Genomic DNA, 19,017 nt, shown 5'->3' with positions numbered 1-19,017 from the left:
AAACAGTAATGGCACAACACAATTTCTAAAACAAATAAAGGCATGTTGGGGGAAAAGTTTTGATAGCACAGTTACCACATTTCTTTCTCCAGAAATAGGAAACTCCCCTTTAAGTAAAACTTAATTTGAATCCATTGCATGGTATAAAGATCTCTGAGAACATCATTCTCAGCTTCTAGCTTTTATATGCCTTTCTATAAATAGCCATAAGTAATACTCTTATGGAGACTTTCTGATTTTATTTAAGCTCATATATGGACAATTTTACAAAGTCTGAAAAATACAGCTACAAATGTCTTAAAAGACAAGTTAAACCATGAAAACACATATGTTACAGGTTCCTCCTGGATCCAACATTTTGTACCATGAGCTACAGAGTTACAAATAAAAAGTTCATTTGCTTTCAAAGATACAAAGAGATTACTATAAGGTTCTCTCTTAAAAGACACCAAAAAATGTTCTTCTATAATGTGATACTGTGTTTATATACAGAAAAAAAGTTTCTTGCTTTTTATTTTACACTAATGCATCTCAAACTTTTTAAACTTTATAAAGACCTCACTCAAACTTGCTTAACTCCCATGCCTACAAAGCCTCACTTTTCCAAGTACTTTCATTCAGTAATAGGGAATTTCTACACGACTAATTTAACCATTAAAAGAAATCTTTACCCATCTGGGGCCTTAGTCACTTACTGGAGAAAGCTGACAACTGAGCTAAGGAGAAAACAAGGCAATGCCTTATTTATTTTTACCTCAAAGCATAAAATTATTAGCAGCTGCGTGTTACAAATATTACTCTGAAAGAAATATAAGAAGAACTATCAGCAGCTGGTCAGCTGTAATACCGAGGTACAGCTCAGGACACATCTTCCTTCCAAGAACATAGCACTGATCATTTCTAAGAGGATCATACCAATGAACTAACGAGGCTATTGAAGCACATCAGCCACACAAATACACAGAAATATACTCACCCCTAACATCATCAATTACTTGAGGATTTCTCAATATGAATTCTATGGTGTACCGCAACCTCACCTAGCAGCTCAGGAAAATACTATTTCTTCTGGTGAGAGACAGCAAACTGAAATGGAGTGAAAAATGCAGTAGCTTATGCTTGGCCATAAAGCTCATTGTGGTGGCCATGAATGGAATTTGTGAACTTTGGTTTACAGCCATGAAGCGAAATATTTTTTCCAGCAAAGCCAAACAAAATTCCAATGGCCTTCAGAGGAGTCGTGATTCCACAACAAATTAGACAAATTGCCTCTAACATGACTACTGAAGTACACATATGTATGACTTACAAAAAAAATAAGGGAAATTCCAGTAGTTATAGTTAACTTGGATTTCCAGGAACCTTTACTGAGTCTTTCTTGAAAGGCTTAAAAAAATGATGCAGCTATAGGATACAAACCTCTACTGGATAAATAGCTCAGCAACATAGAAACAGGGTTACAGTATAAGATGTGATTTGACTGAGCAAAGTTCCACATGGTATATGCCAAGATCACTTGTGTTCAGTACACTTATACGTGACAAGATAAAGAGGTTATAAAGTTTGCTGATGATTTTCTTTTATTCAGAGCATGAAGACCATAAATCCCAGAAAAATGCAAGCCAGAACTTACTAGACTGAGTGATGCACTATAATGTAGATATTATAACACAACGGCTGAAATTCACTGAACAACGACAAGATGCACGGAGGCAAAACTTTAAATTCATAGATGGCACCCTCAAACTGACTACTAATCCTCATGCATTTAATCATGGAACTATAGTAGGCAGAACAACAAAAACATTAGCTTGATTCTCAGTAGGAGTTACACAGAAAACAGAACTCTACGGCCGAAACACAAAACAAAAGTGAAAGTACAGCGTTATGCCACAGGGCATTCACATCCTGAACAGTGCACACAACCAAGATGTGACACCCACGACTGGCAGTGAAAATAAAAGAGATTCACTGAACAGCAAGAAGAAAGGCCAAGGATACATGCAGAAAAATTAAATAAGCTAAGACATTTCAGCCTGAAAAGGAAGCAAGAGAGCAGTAATGAACAAGGTCTGTGACCAGGAGAATCAGTGAAAAGATCTTTTCCCCTCCTCCAGCACAGGAGCTACGATGATTCTGATGAAATTACCATGTTAAAAATCAAAACAGTAATGAAAAGGGTTCTTCACATATTGTGTAGCTAAATCACTGAACCTGCTTTATCATAACTGCTGCAGATATACAAACTGACTTTAACTCAAGGCATAGCAATGTTTTGGTTTAGGGCAAATATGGGAGAAAATCCCCAATGACTTTCTGAATATACTGAAAACACTTCTGACATTTCAAAAAGGAAATTCTCAGTTCCTGAGCAAGTAACAAAAGAGCATCTCATTACATCTATCCTCTTCTAGTACACTGCAAAAAGCATTTCATGTTCAGCACAGGATGCTGTCTCAGATTAAGGGTTCATGTAAAAAGCCAGAGTCAGTCTGGTTGGTTACACATTGGGTAGTATCTCTGAATTTATGAATTCAAGTGCATATTAGTGTAAAGAGCATTCAACACAGATTCTATCATGCAAAAAATTAATCTCTAATCATATCCAAAATGTTACCTTCTGCCATACCAAAAGGGTGATTTTTCAACTTACCTAGGAGGTCTGTAGGTCCAGTTCCCAAATTTTCTCCTCTAATTGTCACTTTTGTCCACGCAATGCCTTCATTGGGAGAGATACCGGTTACCAGTGGGGGCTGCCGTGCTCGAGACATGATGAATTTTCAGTTCATCTGAATCTGAGCTGCTTTTATCTGTTTATCAAGAAACAATAAATTGAAACTCCATTAATTATATAAAAATTATTAAAATAATTTTAACCTGTTCTTCTCAAATTGTAGGGAAATACAAATGTAAATATGGAACACCACTCAAAGTCTTTTTTGACACAGTTATAAAACAATAAAGAAAAATTATACCTTCTTTGCACTTTTTAAAAAGTTAAATATAAGTTTCTGATAGAAAAAGTATATTCAGAGAAATATTAAACTTTCTGAATGCTTAATGAATATGTAGACACAGACTTCAAATTACTTATGTAACAGACTCATTTGAATTCTGACAACTTCTATTTGAAAATTATTATTGTACTCCTTAGGAAGTTCAGAACTGTTAATCTATGATAAGTAATAGACTATGATTACATATTTGGACAACTTCTCCATCAAAATAAGACCTACTGACATAGACAGTCCCATGTGAGGAAGCACTTGGCACTTATTTGTATAAAGCATCAATGTTAACATGCACTGAGAAAATTAGAACATGACTTGCAAATACTACACTAGCAGAGATCATCAACAAAACAAACAATACCCAAACATATCAACATATCAAAAAATGTACGTAAAATTATTGAAGAAGCATTTCCAGAAGAGTGCTCCTTTGCACCTGAAATTGAGTCAACTCAGACCAGTTTAATTAATTGTGTCATTAATGAGTTCTGTAGCTCAAACACAAATATGGTACTGATGTAATGTGGTCTACATTTAGTTTACTATGGAACTGATTGCAAATTCATATTTTTTATTAGCAGTTTCCTTTGTGTAGCTCTGCAGCTATAAACACCTATAAGAAGCTGAGTATATATATATATATATATATGATCAGTATAATCTGAATTACGACTCTTATTAAAAACCACCACCATTCCAAAACCTCAGTTACACACACACACCACTTTAGTGTAAACAATTTTGGAAGTTCAGGTTGGTAAAAAATATGTGGAATATAAGTCAAGCTTCATAAGGCTCCTCTTAGCTATTGTTTTTTTTAATCAAAATGTATTTTCTACTTTTATTTGCAAATGTCAAGTCCACAAAATCAAGAAGCTCTCTAAACCATCTCTAACAATAAATAGCAGCAAAACTGCAATTTCCAAGTACCTGCAGTTAAGACATACTAGAATTAAGACACACTTGTTTCAGCTGCTTCTGCATATACAAAACACTTTCATTGTACCAAGATACCCCATGCTTCTACACAGCCTCCCCACATTTTTCACTGATAGTATCTAGATCTGACACAAGAATCAAAGAAGCTCCCACCAGCTGATTTAATTCTTCACAATCCAAAGTTGGAACACACAGTGAAAATTAAGATGGAAATAGACAAGGCAGGAACAGGAAAGAAGATATTATGCTAAAAGTAATCAAATACTACCCTCAGAACAGGGTCTCCTGTCTCTGTCTGTCCATACCATAGATGCATAGCAGGTCACCTATAACAAAACTCTGAATTCGGATCCAACTTCAGAGTCCACAGCCACACCTGAAGTCAGTGGGAAATGCATCCTGAATATAGGGAATACTGCACAATGTTCTGAAATACTGAGGTCCTAAACAACCACCTCAATTCCATAAATATGTCTGTTTTCAAATGTCTGTTTCTTGGTTTTACATATTTAAAATAGGAATACTATCACTCATTTCAAAAGCTACTTTTGAAAACAAATTCATTAACAAAGAAAAGGCATTTAGATACCCTGAACACAACAGAAGTATTAATATCTTCAGAGAGCTTTTCACACTGAACAGTGTGCAATTAATAACAGATGTAAATTCACATTGAACAAGCAAGAACATAGTAAATTGCACTATGTCAGCCATGTCCAGTGTAGGACATGGCAGGGAAGGAAGGCTGGTAAGGGCCCATGATAACACACACAATGCGTATTTAGTTTGGCTTTGTATCTTTCCATGGCAAACCTCATTATACTTCTTGACATTAAAAATTACATAATGTGTTTAATAAATCATTGGTTTCTCTGGTTTTTTTGCAAATAATCAACTTATGAAAAAGGAATTAAGTTATATAGGTACTCTTAATAGTCTTACATGTAAACTATTGGAACATTTTACATGAAACCAACACGAGACTGGAGAAGCAAGTAGTCAACAAATGGAGGCCATAAGGGTAGAACAGCACTGAAGAAAAGAACTGTATCACCAGATTACAAAGAAATCAGCTGACAGTCATCTCCAGCTATGGAAGAGAAGGCTGTGCTCTGTTCCCGTGTTTCTTTCACTGAACTGGCTTCTCCTCCTCCTCCTCCTCCTCCTCTCTCGCACAGACAGTCCCTGCTTCACCCCAAAACTGAAGCCAGGTCCTCATCTTGCAGACAAACTGTTTCTGCCCCTATCCTGTCGATTGTCCCTCTGACTTTTTACCCATAATTCAAGCAGGGAGGGAGAAGGATGTTACTATTCCATCCTCCTTTCAAATCCAGACACTTTGGTAATTTCTCTTACCTCGCTTTGCCTACTCCAAGCCTTCTTGTCCAGACACATCATCTGCACAACTATCTCACTTACTCAGCACACGTGAAAAGGACAGACCTTGTCTTTTGTCAACATCCCTAATCTTGGAGTCATAAGCCTTGCCCAGCTTTCCTCTCATCTGTGCTGCATTCAAAACTATACCACTGCCCAACAAAACAGCGGGCAGCACAAGAGAAACAGGATGCTAGAGAAAAATAAGGTCTATAATTTTAGCAGGAGGGAGGAGAATAAGCTGCATCTATTCCTCACAATCTCATCTATGTAGTCTTTGCAGCTTTTCTCACAGATCCTCAGCAGAGCTCAAGGATACACAACAGATGTAAAGGAACAGTGGTGTTAGGCCCTTCCAGGCACACAACCACCTTCTGCAGGAAGCAACATGTGTCTAGATACCAGTTACTCAATATAAAACACCTCTTTTATTTTGGAGCAATTTTTTGTAAATATTTATGTGGAATATTAATCAGTAAAAGTGATGTAAAAACGCCATCTTCAGGAACATCAGGTAATATGGAGAGGAAAAAACCTTGAGAAAAACAAGTAAAATAGGAGCTACTGTGGTATTATTTGTGTGGTATTGTTTGGTTGACCCCTTCCCAAACGTTATAGTTCCCTTGCATTGCAGCTATTGTTGCGTCCAAAATACCCAGGCACACAGGTAATTGGCTTGTCTCAATACCAAAACTCAGAAGTAATATTACAACATCTTTTTCTGGATTTCAGAAATCAGCACTAGATCCCCCTTCATGATGAGCTAAATAAATGTAATAAAAACGCTGAGCCTCCTGAGATCTAGTATTTCTTCTAAAGTATTTCCATACTTACTGCAGAATTGCTTTAAAATACCTCACTGGAATGAGAATACCACAGTAAATCTCAACACATTTCAAAGCACTACAACACTGAGATGCTCTATGATTATTATTTTTAAACAGCAAATGCTTTCATTTATTTCAAAGACTGGAACTATTTGTAATATGCCATTATTATAAATATCAAACAAATGCTTGGGAGCCTTCAATTCATTTATATTTCCTCTCCTTCTTAGGACAGATGTCCATAGCTAACATGACTGAGGTGCTTACTGGGGAGCCTAGCCACTATACTGCTGTGGCAAGTTCCTAAATTTCTTTAAAAATATTTTAAGGCAAATCTGACAAAAAATTACTTTTTCATTTGACAAAACATGACAACCACCTAATTCTGAGCTTTTGTTGCAATTCTGTATGCTTCCCTAAAGATAAAATCTATTCTTTATGAAATATGTATTACACATAAAATAGTATTTTTATTAAAACAGCCCTCTTCCTCCTCTTCCTGAAAGACTGATTCTCATGCAGACAAGGAGAGTGCAGAAAGACAGTTTCTATACAAGATCTTTCCTCTCAGGAGCCAGACTCACTGAAGAGGTTTCAACAAGACGGTTTTTTACAATGGACAATCTTCTACATTAGCAGAGCGCTCTCTCTCTTTCTTTATTTCTCTCCACCCTTTTTTTAAACCTAATTTCCTCACAGTATCTCCCCAACAATTTAATGTGGATATCTGATTGACTGCTCCCATGATCTTGCCCATACCATTCTATTATTCTGTCATAATTCTTGTTATAAAAGCACAAGGAGTTAGAAAACTTCTGCAAAGACCACCTACTACAAAGTCCTCTTGAAAAAATGCCTTTCATAAACAACACCTTTGTCTTTGCACCAGTTTCTCAAATAAACTGTCCTGTCACAAAGGTTTGGTTAAAAAAAAATCCAGACAATTCTGAGCATTAAAAGCTTGATAAAGAGAGGACATCTTCCATCTTTATCCTAAGAAAACCCACTTGAAAATAAATAATGAACCAATGAAATATGCCCCGGCATAAGGGAAAGCACAAGTCTATTTGGTTTTGGGGTTTTTTTCCTATTGTAAGCCTTCAGTTTTATGTTGTTTTGAAATGAAGAGTTCTTATACAGGTTTCTTCATTCAACTTTCAATGGCAAACACAGAAGGGACCCAAAATAAAACGCCAAGAGCTACCATACCTGTTCTGTTAAGCAAACTACTTTCTACATTTTACTACACTCTGGAAGTACCACCAAAATAAGAAATACATGAACAACCAAAGATCAGGATTGAAGGATATTAAATTGGCTGGTAATTTCAAATCCCAAAGGGAAACTACAAACATCTTGAAGGCATGGAACTCTGGAAGGCGAGTAACAGTATGCTGCCACCTGACAAATTTCGCGATTGGGAAAAACTAGCATTTGAAGTGTTTTAAATCAGAGTTTCTGACTTCTAAAACAAAATAGCAAGATGGTTCCGGGGACTCCAAATTCAATTTAAATAAAGTTTTCAGTGATACTTTGTTACAGACACTGAACTTAAAAGATTCTCTTGGAGGAAGGCAGACTCAAAGTCAATGCAAGTTTCATGGTCATCTAGCAAAGGGAATCAAAGCTGTCAAGAAGGGAGGGAAGAAAAACCCAATTTGTCATCATTGAGAAAGTCTAAGTTACAAGAAAGTGTTTAAACCTTCAGGTATTAGATATTTATTTGTTCTTAATCATAGATATGTGACAGAATACAATTTAAAAATTGGTGAGGCAGGAACAACAAAGCATCACCCATATGCAAATCACAGTATGCTTCAGATTTTGTTTACTTAAAAACAAAAAACACAAGAAAACCAACATGAAAACAGTGAGTTACACTAACATCACAGCATTGAATAATTCCCAAATGAAAAGATTTATGACATGCCTTTTTAAACAAGCAATAAATACTCAGATCCCAGAATGTAGGTGATGGCCTTTTAACCTTAAACTACACAAACTTGTGCTTGTAGTACATAAATCTAATAATTTGTTTTCACTAGAAAACCCAGAGAGTCTCCTGAGTACAACACACTATGACAAAGTCAGTGAAGGGACATGGCCAATGACCCCAAGGAGAACGACAAAGCAAAATGCTTCCTGGATGTTTGTACTCAAAACCATTACAAAATGATGAAAAACACTACTACAACCTTTTCTGCGCTTTATCTTCCCAACAATATAAATTCAGACAGACAATCTACATAAACCAAGAATTAAAAGCATCCAAAAAGCAGCACTGTGAAAATAACTGACATTTATTAACCCCTCTGGAGATCTTCATTGCCCCAGAATTGCCACAGCCTTCAACACTGCATTAATAATATTAAGTCCATTCCTGCAAGCCTGCCAGAAAAGACTGGGAAGTGAATAAGCTAAACAATGCTGAAATTCCAAGTGATATTAAGAATCCATGCATGTTTATTTAAATAATAAAAGAAGACTTGTCAATTTAAACAAGAAGCGCTCACAAATCTTACATTTAGGGGGAAAGAAACTCTTCATAACACCACTAAGCTACTTATAATGAAAAGATGAACAAACATAAAAAAGTGGGTAATTTCACTGTCACACAGAAAAAACAAAGCCTCATTTGTCTTGCCCTGTCATATCCGGCGTGTTGATTCAAGCCAATATTAACACTGACAAACATGTTAACCTACAACGTTACATGCCAAAAATCAGTTCCAATTTGGGAAGATGTGCAAGTTTTGTGACAGAGAGGGCAAGCAACAACAAAGAAGACTTGCAGTATTAAATAACATAATATGATACTCTGTGCTTTTTCAAAAGGCTCCTGAATATTCTGATCAGCCACAAAGGGTACACTAGACATTTTAGTTTTAGGGTGGGCAAGGAATGAGCGCAGCAGTTTTGCTTTCACCACAACAATCTTCGCAGATTCCCTTCAGTATCTCAGAGGTCCCGCTTGCCTTAACCCAGCAAGGTACATCTTCACAGCCATGTACCTTGACGGAGTTAAAGCAAAATAATCCCAGCACTCAGCGATGCCATTACCCTTTCTCAGTCACAAGGGATTAAAAGGCTCGGAGCCGGGGCAGATGCTGGGAGAGCCCTCGGCAGAGCGGCTCACCGCCCGCCGCCGCCTGGGCTGCAGCTGCGAGGGATTGACACCGCTGACGGTGGAACCCGGCTCGGGAGAAACTCCGGGCACAGTTCCGGCATCCGAAATAAATTAAAGTAAACAGTGTTGCTCTCTCTCATCCACCCTGTTAGCAGCCTCTCGGTTGAGCTGGAGACCACACACCCAGACCACACAGCACCAGCTGAACTCACTCGCACGCAACATCTAGAAGCTGTCACTCTGCTGGGTATGGGGAGGGGAGAGAGAGGGGGGCCGGAGTGCGAGTGTGTGTGTTTAGAAAAGCTGCTTGCTCTCTCCTCCTATCATTACAGCTGGTTATGTTTTGTGTGCTTGGGAAGGAGGGAAAGAAGGAAGGGATAAGAAAAAAGACCTATAAAGCTTGCTAAGAAAACACACTGGCCTTGGCCTTTTGTAGTAATGATTTGCACTCCTCCTGTACTAGTTTAGTAGCTGATGAAGGGCTAACAAAGCATCCATTTAACATCAATTAACCTTCTATCTATCACACGTCAAAAAAAAATTAGACTAGTATAAATCCATTTCCTTGTACATTTTAAATTACAGCATCCTGTCAATTACAATGTGAAAAATACCTATATATTGATCTATTTTTACATCAGGAGTTCTGAGATGTTATTTATTTGGAGAGGGGAGAGATATTCACCACAAAAATCAACCACACAGATGACATTATGACATCAAAATGCTGAATTTTCTCCAAAAACATTCCATTGTAAAATGAAGTTTTATTTGTTAGCATCATATACCATGAACAACCTGAAGGAAGTTAATGAGCCAACATATAACACTGAGTTTGTAACTCACCAGCAGCAAGAAGTAAAAATAGCAAAACACTAAAAATAGATTAAAACCAACAATAGTCTATAATACAGATGAACAGAGACTTTTAAAAGGAGGGGGAATTCTTTGTTTCTTTAAGCTCACAAATAATTTCATGTGCCAATTATGTCATCTGTTCAAACAGAGAAAGCGGAATAAAATGTTTGAGGACTCATAAAATCTATTTCACTGAGTTGACTTTAAAAAAAGATTTCTTTCCCTCTGCTCTGCTACCATGAACACACATACCTCCCCCATCAAGCTCACCAGCACACAAATTTAATTTCATACATATACATCTGGACAGCCCAGAACCACAGTCACATTTTCACCTCAGTTCAAAATCTTTTTACCTAAGTGACAATGACAATCTCCGAGTGCCACTACTAAACAAAACCATCAAAACTGCAATAATCCAAATGTCAGTAACAGCCCTATAAACTTGGATGAATATATCTGTGTTTATAAAAACCTTGCGAAAAAAATAAAAAAAAATATTTCACCTTACCAAATACATTTTAAAAAATGTTAGCTTCAAAGTTCTGTAACTTCACACTGAAAATAATTTATTCCCCCAATTAATTAATTAGATCAATATGCTGATTTATACCAGCTCTTGAATGAACGGTTTTGCTGATGTATTCAATGTAACAGCACCTATTCATTACCAAGACTCAAGTCAAACCAATTTAAGTGTTCTGAATGTCTATTTTGGTCATACTGGCTTGCCTAGAAAAGGTCAATAGCATAGAAGAAAATATAATTAAAGAAAGTTTGAGCACAGATGTTTCTCCCCAAAATTTCCGCTACTTTCCTTATAAATTACATTGCAACTCCCCAGAAACTAATTCATCTACTTGTTAAAAGCTTCCGTATTTACTGTGTGACACATCACTATAATCTAGCAACATTGTAAAGTCCTAAACATCTATATATAAACATATATATAAAAAAGTCAGCTCAGCTTTATACAAAACCATATCACAGATGGCCATAAATCTCCCATTAATTTCTAAATTCTCACAAAGCACATCTTCCTACATCTGCTTCCACCTCCAACATTCCGCAACGTTTGCTTCATCCAGAAGTCATTATCCTACTCTCTTCCAGCTAAGCCATTCATCCCTCTTTTGTTCCAAAGTTATCATTAATTTTTTGTACATCATTTAATTAATAGGAAAATGGTAAAAAATCTTAATATCTCATTATCATTTAATCTTATGTTATTCACAGGCAGAAATTCCAAAACAATACTTCAAGCATCAAAATCTTTCAAATATGTTTATGCTAATGCATTCAGAAAGATCCAGAAGTTCAGAAAAATAAACTAAATGAATCCCAAAGGGATGAATTTTTTTTCTAGAAAAAAGAAACAAGACACCACAGATTTTTTTTTCTAAGCCCTGTAACTATATACAATATTCTTTATAAAAACACTATATAACCACTGTAATTACACAGTTCACATGGTCGAAGCTTTAATTTGGATGCTTGTATGTAAGGCTGCAACACTTACACTTACTGTGTGACTATTTTAGCAGTTCCTTTTGTTTCAAAAATATTTAAAAGATGAGACATACACTTGTGTTACTGAGATTCTAGAATTTTTCATGGTCTCTCCCCAACACCTCTTTCTGGCCTTTGCTCAGGGATGTACTCAAGCCATATGCTAGAGCGGTTTTTCTCAATTCACATGGTCCAACACACACTCAATACTTCCCTGACAGACTGTGTGCACAGGTATTTTTCTAACAAAAGCCTCTCTTTGCCTTATGAGTCTTCATTTCTACTTGTCTGCCTAAAATCCCATCTCCTGTATGGAGTGATCACACTTACAGAGTAGTGAGGTTGTCTTGTGAGAAACACAATCTCCCCTGCCTTCTCTTCCAAGGAAACATGCAAAGAACCCATCTGCAATACACATAGCTTCTGGATTTTTTGCCAAAAATCCAATGCTTAGTTTTCCAGCAAGAACCAAGGTATACCTGTTAAAACCGCTGTGAGATTTGAAATGTCACAAGACTCACAGTATTCTCAAACAGAAAACTGAAAGTAATTGCTTTTTTAATTGAGACATTTCATGAGTATCTCAAAAAAATTAGCTCAGTTTATTCTCAATGCAAAAGTGGCTATTTAAAAAGGAACTTTTACTTAAAATAGTCTTAATCTTTAACTAACGCAGGCTTTTTGCTGAACCTCCAAACGTAGGGGTACATGGCTTCTGGGTTATCAACAGTGTCAAAGGAAAAAAAAATACAAGTCTAAATATACCTAAAAATCCTTGATTTATACTGTAATCTGATCCACAGACACTTTTACACTGCCAGAGACCCCACTGGTTTCTGCACAATATAGCTTAAGCATAGTCTTTGAGAATAAAACTGAAAATCTTGGAATCTGCAGTTCTGTTAAGGTCAAGGGAAAATCAGACTCCTTAAGGACTTGGTGTCTCAGAAACTTTGTTTTCCTTAAAAACAAAGCAAGGAAAATTAGAAAGGAAACATGGGCTTTCACACTCATCACCAGACGTAATCACAGTATTTTCTAATGAAAATGCTGAACATACTTTCTGCAGATTAGTAACGTCAGTAGTCAAGAAAAGGCTACACAGACCAAGATTTTTTTGGAGGAAAAATCACTAAATACTTCCAAAATAATATAAAAAGTACAATTACAAAGAATTTCTCCACAGGAGCGAAGTGGTGAACCTGGTGTTGTTTAATATAGTAAACACGTATCTTACCTTTCCCTATGCAAAGCCTGTAACCCGGCAATCACGCGATAAATAATTATTTGCAAGCATTTCTGCCATTTCTTGGTGTCTAGGGAAGTTGCTTCAGGGGGGTTTGGAGGTTTTTTTCCTTCTCCAGGGTATAAGAAAAATGATTTTTTTTTCTCCCTGCTGCCTTTCCCTTCTCTTTATAACTTTCAACACTGGGAGAATAATTCATATGCTTTTGAACAGAAATACTGATTGAAATTCCCTAAAATAATTTTCAGAGTAAAGCACGAAATTTTTTATCAGCCAGATTTTTGAACTCACTCTTTGCAAGCTGTAAACACAGACCTCTGCTTTCATGTTCAGCACAAAAGATGAAAAATAAATCTGACGTGACTGCGCTGTGCATGTGCTGTCTCATCATCCCTCATCCTCCAAGCACCTTTACAAACAAGATTCCCTCCATTACCAAACACCATATTTCTCCCCTGGGAAAAGTAATTTGAAAGACAATGTTGCACAGCCCAGATTTACAGAATGTAGGTGGTCCAAGACAGAAGGTCAAAGTTAAGCTGAAGAGCTAACATCTGACTTCTGCTGAAAGATACTAATTCAGCTGTTTTCGGATTTCGAACATTCAGCTGGCTTCAAGTACAGCAGTAGGTTCCGCTCTGTCTGAAAAACTCACACAGAAAGTAAATTCACTGAAACATCTACAGTTCTCTGAGTACTACTTTCCAGTCCCTGACAGTAAAATGAAGTACTTCTGACTTCTCTTGCAGAAGGTTTTCTTTGCCTGTTTGTATAAATAAATAGTGACCTATAGGCATTCAAAATACATGCAGGTAGCGTCTGTATGTGCTTCACAAGCTTTTTTTCCTCATGTACAAAACTCTAACTGTATTATTTCATGGATATCTTCCATAGTTGTCAGAATCTATGTTTTAAGAACACCTTTTATATTCAGTCTTCTGTCACCATCCTAGCAAGATAAATACTTTTTTCTTTTCATTCTTTGTTGTTTTTTTTTTTCCTTTTAAGTGAAGTCAGAAAGCCAAAAAGTGCAGAATAAACAGAATTAAACTAACTCAAAACTGATGTTTCATTTCAAGTACAGTGATTAAGGCTTACTGAATTTACGGCTAAACATATCACTACATTGAAAGAAATTGATTAAATATGGTTCAATATAACATAACAGAAAGTTTTGATTAATAAATGAGGTCAGTGGCCTCTGCCTTTCTAGTCAACCTACTTATTTTGCTTTAGTCCAGCTTCTCTGGGAAGAGCAGTGTAATAAAGAATGGATTGCATCAGTGGATACAGTTTCATTCTAATAGGACCTCAGGAAAACAACTGGTGAATTACAGATTTTAATGTCTTTACTGTCCAGTTTTGCCCCAAATGCTCTCAACAGCTAGCATAAAACCCTTGATGACTCTCACAAGAAATCCTGCAATTTTAGATTTCTTGTACTGTTCATGACTTAGAACTTTACTTTTTTAAAATTCATTTGGAATTTCATTAACCTAGACTGCTACTTAGCTCTAAAATATTAAGAAGCAATTAGAGCATTAAAAACACCCCCAAACCATCAAGTCTGTAAAAACATTTCCATTTATTGAATGAAGACCAGAAAAATACAACACAACTTTATACTTTTTTTTTTAAAAGCCAACATAAGTTTGATGGATAGCAATCTTTTAATTAAATTGCTTCACCTCTGACACATTCTAAAATATGTTTTCCATAAAGAAAACCACCTTTACCATTACAACTTAAAATAATTTTCACTGAGGTAAGTCCGACCAGTATAATGAAAATAACTGCATCTGTTTTAAATGATGTTGCAGACAACAGAAATTGCACCTAAATAAAAACACTGGTGTCCAAGGAGTGGGCATAAACCACAAGAATTGTAAACTAAGCTATCCATAGGAAAGAAATCAGCAACAAGACATGCCTCTTGCTGCTTATTGCTGGGCCAGTGCAAGTTGGGATAAGATACAATAAAAACAGGGAAGTAAGAATTATAGAGCATTCCTTCTTCAGGTGAGCAAAATGTAAAGGAAGAAAAGGGACTTGTTTTTCTAAGCCATGAATTTGTTTATTCACAGTTCTTTAACTGTTCTGACAACTTCATCATAAGCAAAACCAAATCAGCAAAAGCAGAAACAAAACCAAAAAAGTTTACAGCAGTGAAACGCAGAGAAATCATTAACAGAGAAAAGAGACTGTTCAGTTGTTGTAAGAATGATCAGAAAACCTGGAAAACTGAAGTGAGATTATGATTTTAACTACATTTTAAACAATGAATATTTGGAGTTTAGGTTTAATCTGATGTTCTGTCAGAGCTAGGATGGCTTAATATTCTACTGGCTTCTGACTCAGAGCTTTTGAGTCTATGGCTAGAAACTGTACCTGCAACAAGCAAGGAAATTGCAGGAGGAAGACTATTAAAAAAACCAGTAAAACTGGACAGAATGGGAAACTCTCTTCTGGAAGTAAGATCATCCCAAATTTCAGATGTTGACACCTTGCTAAGAGAACATTTTCAGATTCTTAATTAGGATATTGATGAGGCAAGGAGGAAAGATGTTTGGTCACCCAGCTCATGGACAGTTGTGGACTGCAAGGCAGTCCAAATGAGGCAGAAATGTAGCACTGGGTAGGAAGTTAAAAAAAAATAAATCTGAAGTCTCAGAGAAGCGTAATATCTCCAGACAGATATGGATGAAAGCAACCATCTCTCAACCAACATGTTATTTCAATTCCTCCCACATCCCTTACCCTGTTATTTTCCTATTGCACTTGCCTAGGTACTCAGTAATTTTGGGGAGCTGTATCTGAAACTTGATGGCACAACTAAATGCAAAGACAAAAAAGAAAAAAAACTAAAACAAAAAATAAAATCAGTCCTGCAAATAACCACCTTTTCAGCAAGTCCTACCAGCAACCAGCTTCGACTCACCTCTCTACCCTGCTTATTTCCTCTATCCCCGACCCAGCACACCCACACTTCACTGAGCCGAACGACCCCATCCCTTCACATGGGTCGGACTGGGTGATGTCGGAAGTCTTTTCCAACCCATTTGACTCTGGCACCTCGCACAGCTCCGGCCCAGCCCGTGCAGCCCGGCGGGCACCGGCGCTCCCCGGGCCGCTGGCAGACACGGGACACACAGGCAAAGGCCACGGAGCCGCTGCTGCTGCCGGGCTCGCAGGGACGGCGCCACCACCGCCGGGCCCGACCGCGCCCGAGCAGGGAGCGGCCCCCAGCGGGACACCGAGAGCCCCGGGGGAGCCGCAGGCGGCAGGAACCCCCCGCCCTGCCGGCAGCGCCCAGCGCCCTGCCGGGGGGCTGGCCAGGAGGAAGAGCCGCTGCAGCCGGGAAGTCACCGGGGGGCAGACGGCCGCAGCCCAGCGACGCCGCCTGCGCCCCGGGAGCCACCGCCGACAGCTCGGTCCCCACGGGGCCGGGGCGGGGACGCTCGACCCCGCCCGGGGAGGGGAAGGCGGGGGGAGGCCGAAGGGAGGGGGACGGCCTCCGCCCCGGGGAGGCGGGAGGTGGGGGAAAGGGAAGGGGCCGGAGCTGCCCCGCGGCGCCCGAGGGGGGCCAGGGCGGGGGCCGGGGCCGGTCACTCACCGCCCGCCGCCGCTCGCATCCGGCACCTGCGGCCGCCCCGCTCCCGGCAGCGCCCCGCGCCCGCCGCCGCCGCCAGGCGCCGCCAGCCGCCGCCCGAGCACATCGAGCGAGCGCCGAGCCACCGAGGCGGGCGGGGGGGGCAGCCAAGCTCCGAGCCGCGCCCCTCCGGGAGCCACGCCCCTCACGGAAACCCCGCCCCTTTCCCGCCTCCCTCCCTCCCAACGCCGAACGGGCGTCTCTGAAGGCCTCCGGGAGGAGTGCGGGTTGATTCTGCCATGGGTGAGGAGCAAAAGAAAAAATACAAACTTAATTATGACGGTCTTGAGTACAGCAAGGATAACAATGACAGGACCCGAGGGAGCGGCCTGAAGTTGTGCCAGGGCAGGTTTAGGTTGGGTATCTGGGAAAGGTTCTTCACCCAGAGAGTGTTTGGGCGCTGGAACAGGATCCCCAGGGCAGTGATCGCAGCACCAAGCCTGGCAGAGCTCAAGAAGTGCTTGTACAATGCTCTCAGGCACATGGTGTGACTCTGGGGACGGTGCTGTGCAGGGCCAGGAGTTGGTCCTGGTGATCCTTGTGGGTCCTCTCCAGCTCAGCATATTTTGTTGTTCTGTGCACAACAGTAACAAATGATTACTAAACTGCTCCCAAGCGGATAATTAATGCTCCCAGCATTATCATCACTGTCCCTACAGGCAGAAACTCACCCAGCAGTAGCGTTGGGACTCCAGCCTGAGGTGCGAGGGGGGCTGCCCAGGGAGGTCATGGAGTCTCCCTCTCTGGAGACATTCCAAACCCACCTGGACATCTTCCTGTGTCTCCTGCTCCGGGTGACCCTGCCTTGGCAGGGGGGTTGGACTGGACAGTCTCCAGAGGTCCCTTCCAACCCCAACCATTCAGTGACTCTGTGAGGGGAGGTGCAGAAGGATGGATGGGGGGCAAAATCCCAGACACAAATACTCAGGCAGTGCTGTCAGCCCCAGGAAATATAAATCCATCCTCCTTTCGTGATACACCAGTAAAAATATTTCTTTTCAAACCCATTGTCTGCCCGGGGGGATTCTAAACACAAAGTCTTTACCTTATGGAAAGAATCAGGAGATCTCCTTTTTCATTTTCATTACTGTTCGATATATATAACTTTGGTTGCAAAAACCAAATTCAGACAAAAATCTTACTGGGAAGGAGAGAAAAAGCAATGAGACAAAAAAACCCCAAACCAAAACAAACAAACAAACAAACCAAAACAAAAAAACAAAACAGAAAAGAGGAATCAATTCCTCAGTTATGCTAACCCAGCCCAAAGCAGGACATTAATGGGAAAGCAAATTACCTTGGATAAAACCTTAAAGCACCATAAAAAGCATTATGGCCAAACTTCAACTTTCCTAACTTTTTTTTCACAGGTTAAAGCTGCTCAGGTTAAATTAGTAGACTGTAGTTGTTTTTAAAAAAGGCATACCATGAATAAGCAATACTCTTCTGATTCCTTCCTCTTCTCTGTAAAACACTACCCAGTATCTTTCTAGGGAAAAACAAAGGCAGATGATAGCTATCTTTTCTGTAATTGTTTCCATAGTTGTAACTAGTAACTGCAGTTTTCTGCTGAGATCCAATGCAGAAAATGAGCTCCTTGGTCCTCCAAGAAAAGTAAAGTTGGCATCAGATTAAAAAAAAATAGTGCAACCATTTGCCACTCATTTCAAAATTATATTTTTCCTCCATGACAGCTTGTTTGAATTGTCTCATTGAATGCTTGTGCCAGAGAAAACTGCTCCTGGAGAGGTTGGTGGGATCAGAAGGCCCCACCCAGCGTACCTGGGTCCCAGCCCAGCGCCCTCTGAGAGGGGAGACTGTGCCCAAAAACCCCACTGACTTTTCTGGGGCTCCATGAAGGGAACGGTGTACCCAGAAGGTATTGTAATAAACAACCATGAGTTTAGGTTTAGCTCAAGTGATAAATTTCAGTGCCAAACTGCAGTAGGGTTGCAGATTTGATTGAATATTCACCTCTGTTGTAAAGGACCCTAAATAGGTGAATCATTAGGAAGAGGGAACCTGAATTTGAAAAGAGTCAGCCACCCCAGTGTTAAACCCCTAAGTGAGGACAAGCTGACAGACCTTTTGCTTGTGAAAATGTCACCTAGCCTTTAGGGATTTTAAGCTGCTGTTTCTAAAGGGCTGCTCAGCAGTATTTTTATGCAGATTGTGGTCCTTGGGAATTTGTCAGAAAAGCACAATCAGGCTAAACTCTGCAAGAACAGAAACCTTATAAAAGGCATGAGTACTTCACTGGCATCCACACAGGCGAATCCTCCTATTTCCACAAGCAGCATCCAGGAATCTTATGATCTATAGGGCCCTGGATAACACTGCCAATGCAGAACTTCCTGTGTGGTGCACTTTGTTCAATCTGCTGTGGGTGGTTTCCCCAGCTGATATTCAGTGACCATCACCTACCCCTTCAGTGACTCCAGAACAAAGCTGACAGTGACTGACTGCAGATGTGA

General features: G+C 39.4%; 1 protein-coding gene across 2 annotated transcripts in view; it reads right to left on the bottom strand.

Moving 5' to 3' along the window:
* The window catches only part of EXOC2 (exocyst complex component 2), a 125,346-nt gene extending 108,776 nt beyond the window's left edge, over nucleotides 1-16,570 (bottom strand). The window contains exons 1-2 of one of the 2 annotated variants that reach the window (XM_054284963.1): nucleotides 16,508-16,570; nucleotides 2,654-2,810 (exon numbers count right to left, since the gene is read on the bottom strand). In XM_054284963.1, the coding sequence (XP_054140938.1) occupies nucleotides 2,654-2,771 (118 nt within the window). In that variant the 5' untranslated portion in view covers nucleotides 2,772-2,810; nucleotides 16,508-16,570. Of the gene's footprint in view, nucleotides 1-2,653; nucleotides 2,811-9,290; nucleotides 9,304-16,507 lie in introns of those variants that run through there. The other variant, XM_054284964.1, reaches the window with a different exon arrangement.
* Nucleotides 16,571-19,017: the final 2,447 nt, after the last annotated feature.

This window comes from Melozone crissalis, unplaced genomic scaffold, assembly GCF_028551555.1.
Source record: "Melozone crissalis strain CALT ecotype California unplaced genomic scaffold, PUWL_Pcris_2 ptg000042l_1, whole genome shotgun sequence".
Classification (NCBI taxonomy): Eukaryota; Metazoa; Chordata; class Aves; order Passeriformes; family Passerellidae; genus Melozone; species Melozone crissalis.
This window is presented reverse-complemented; position numbering and strand designations above follow the sequence as displayed.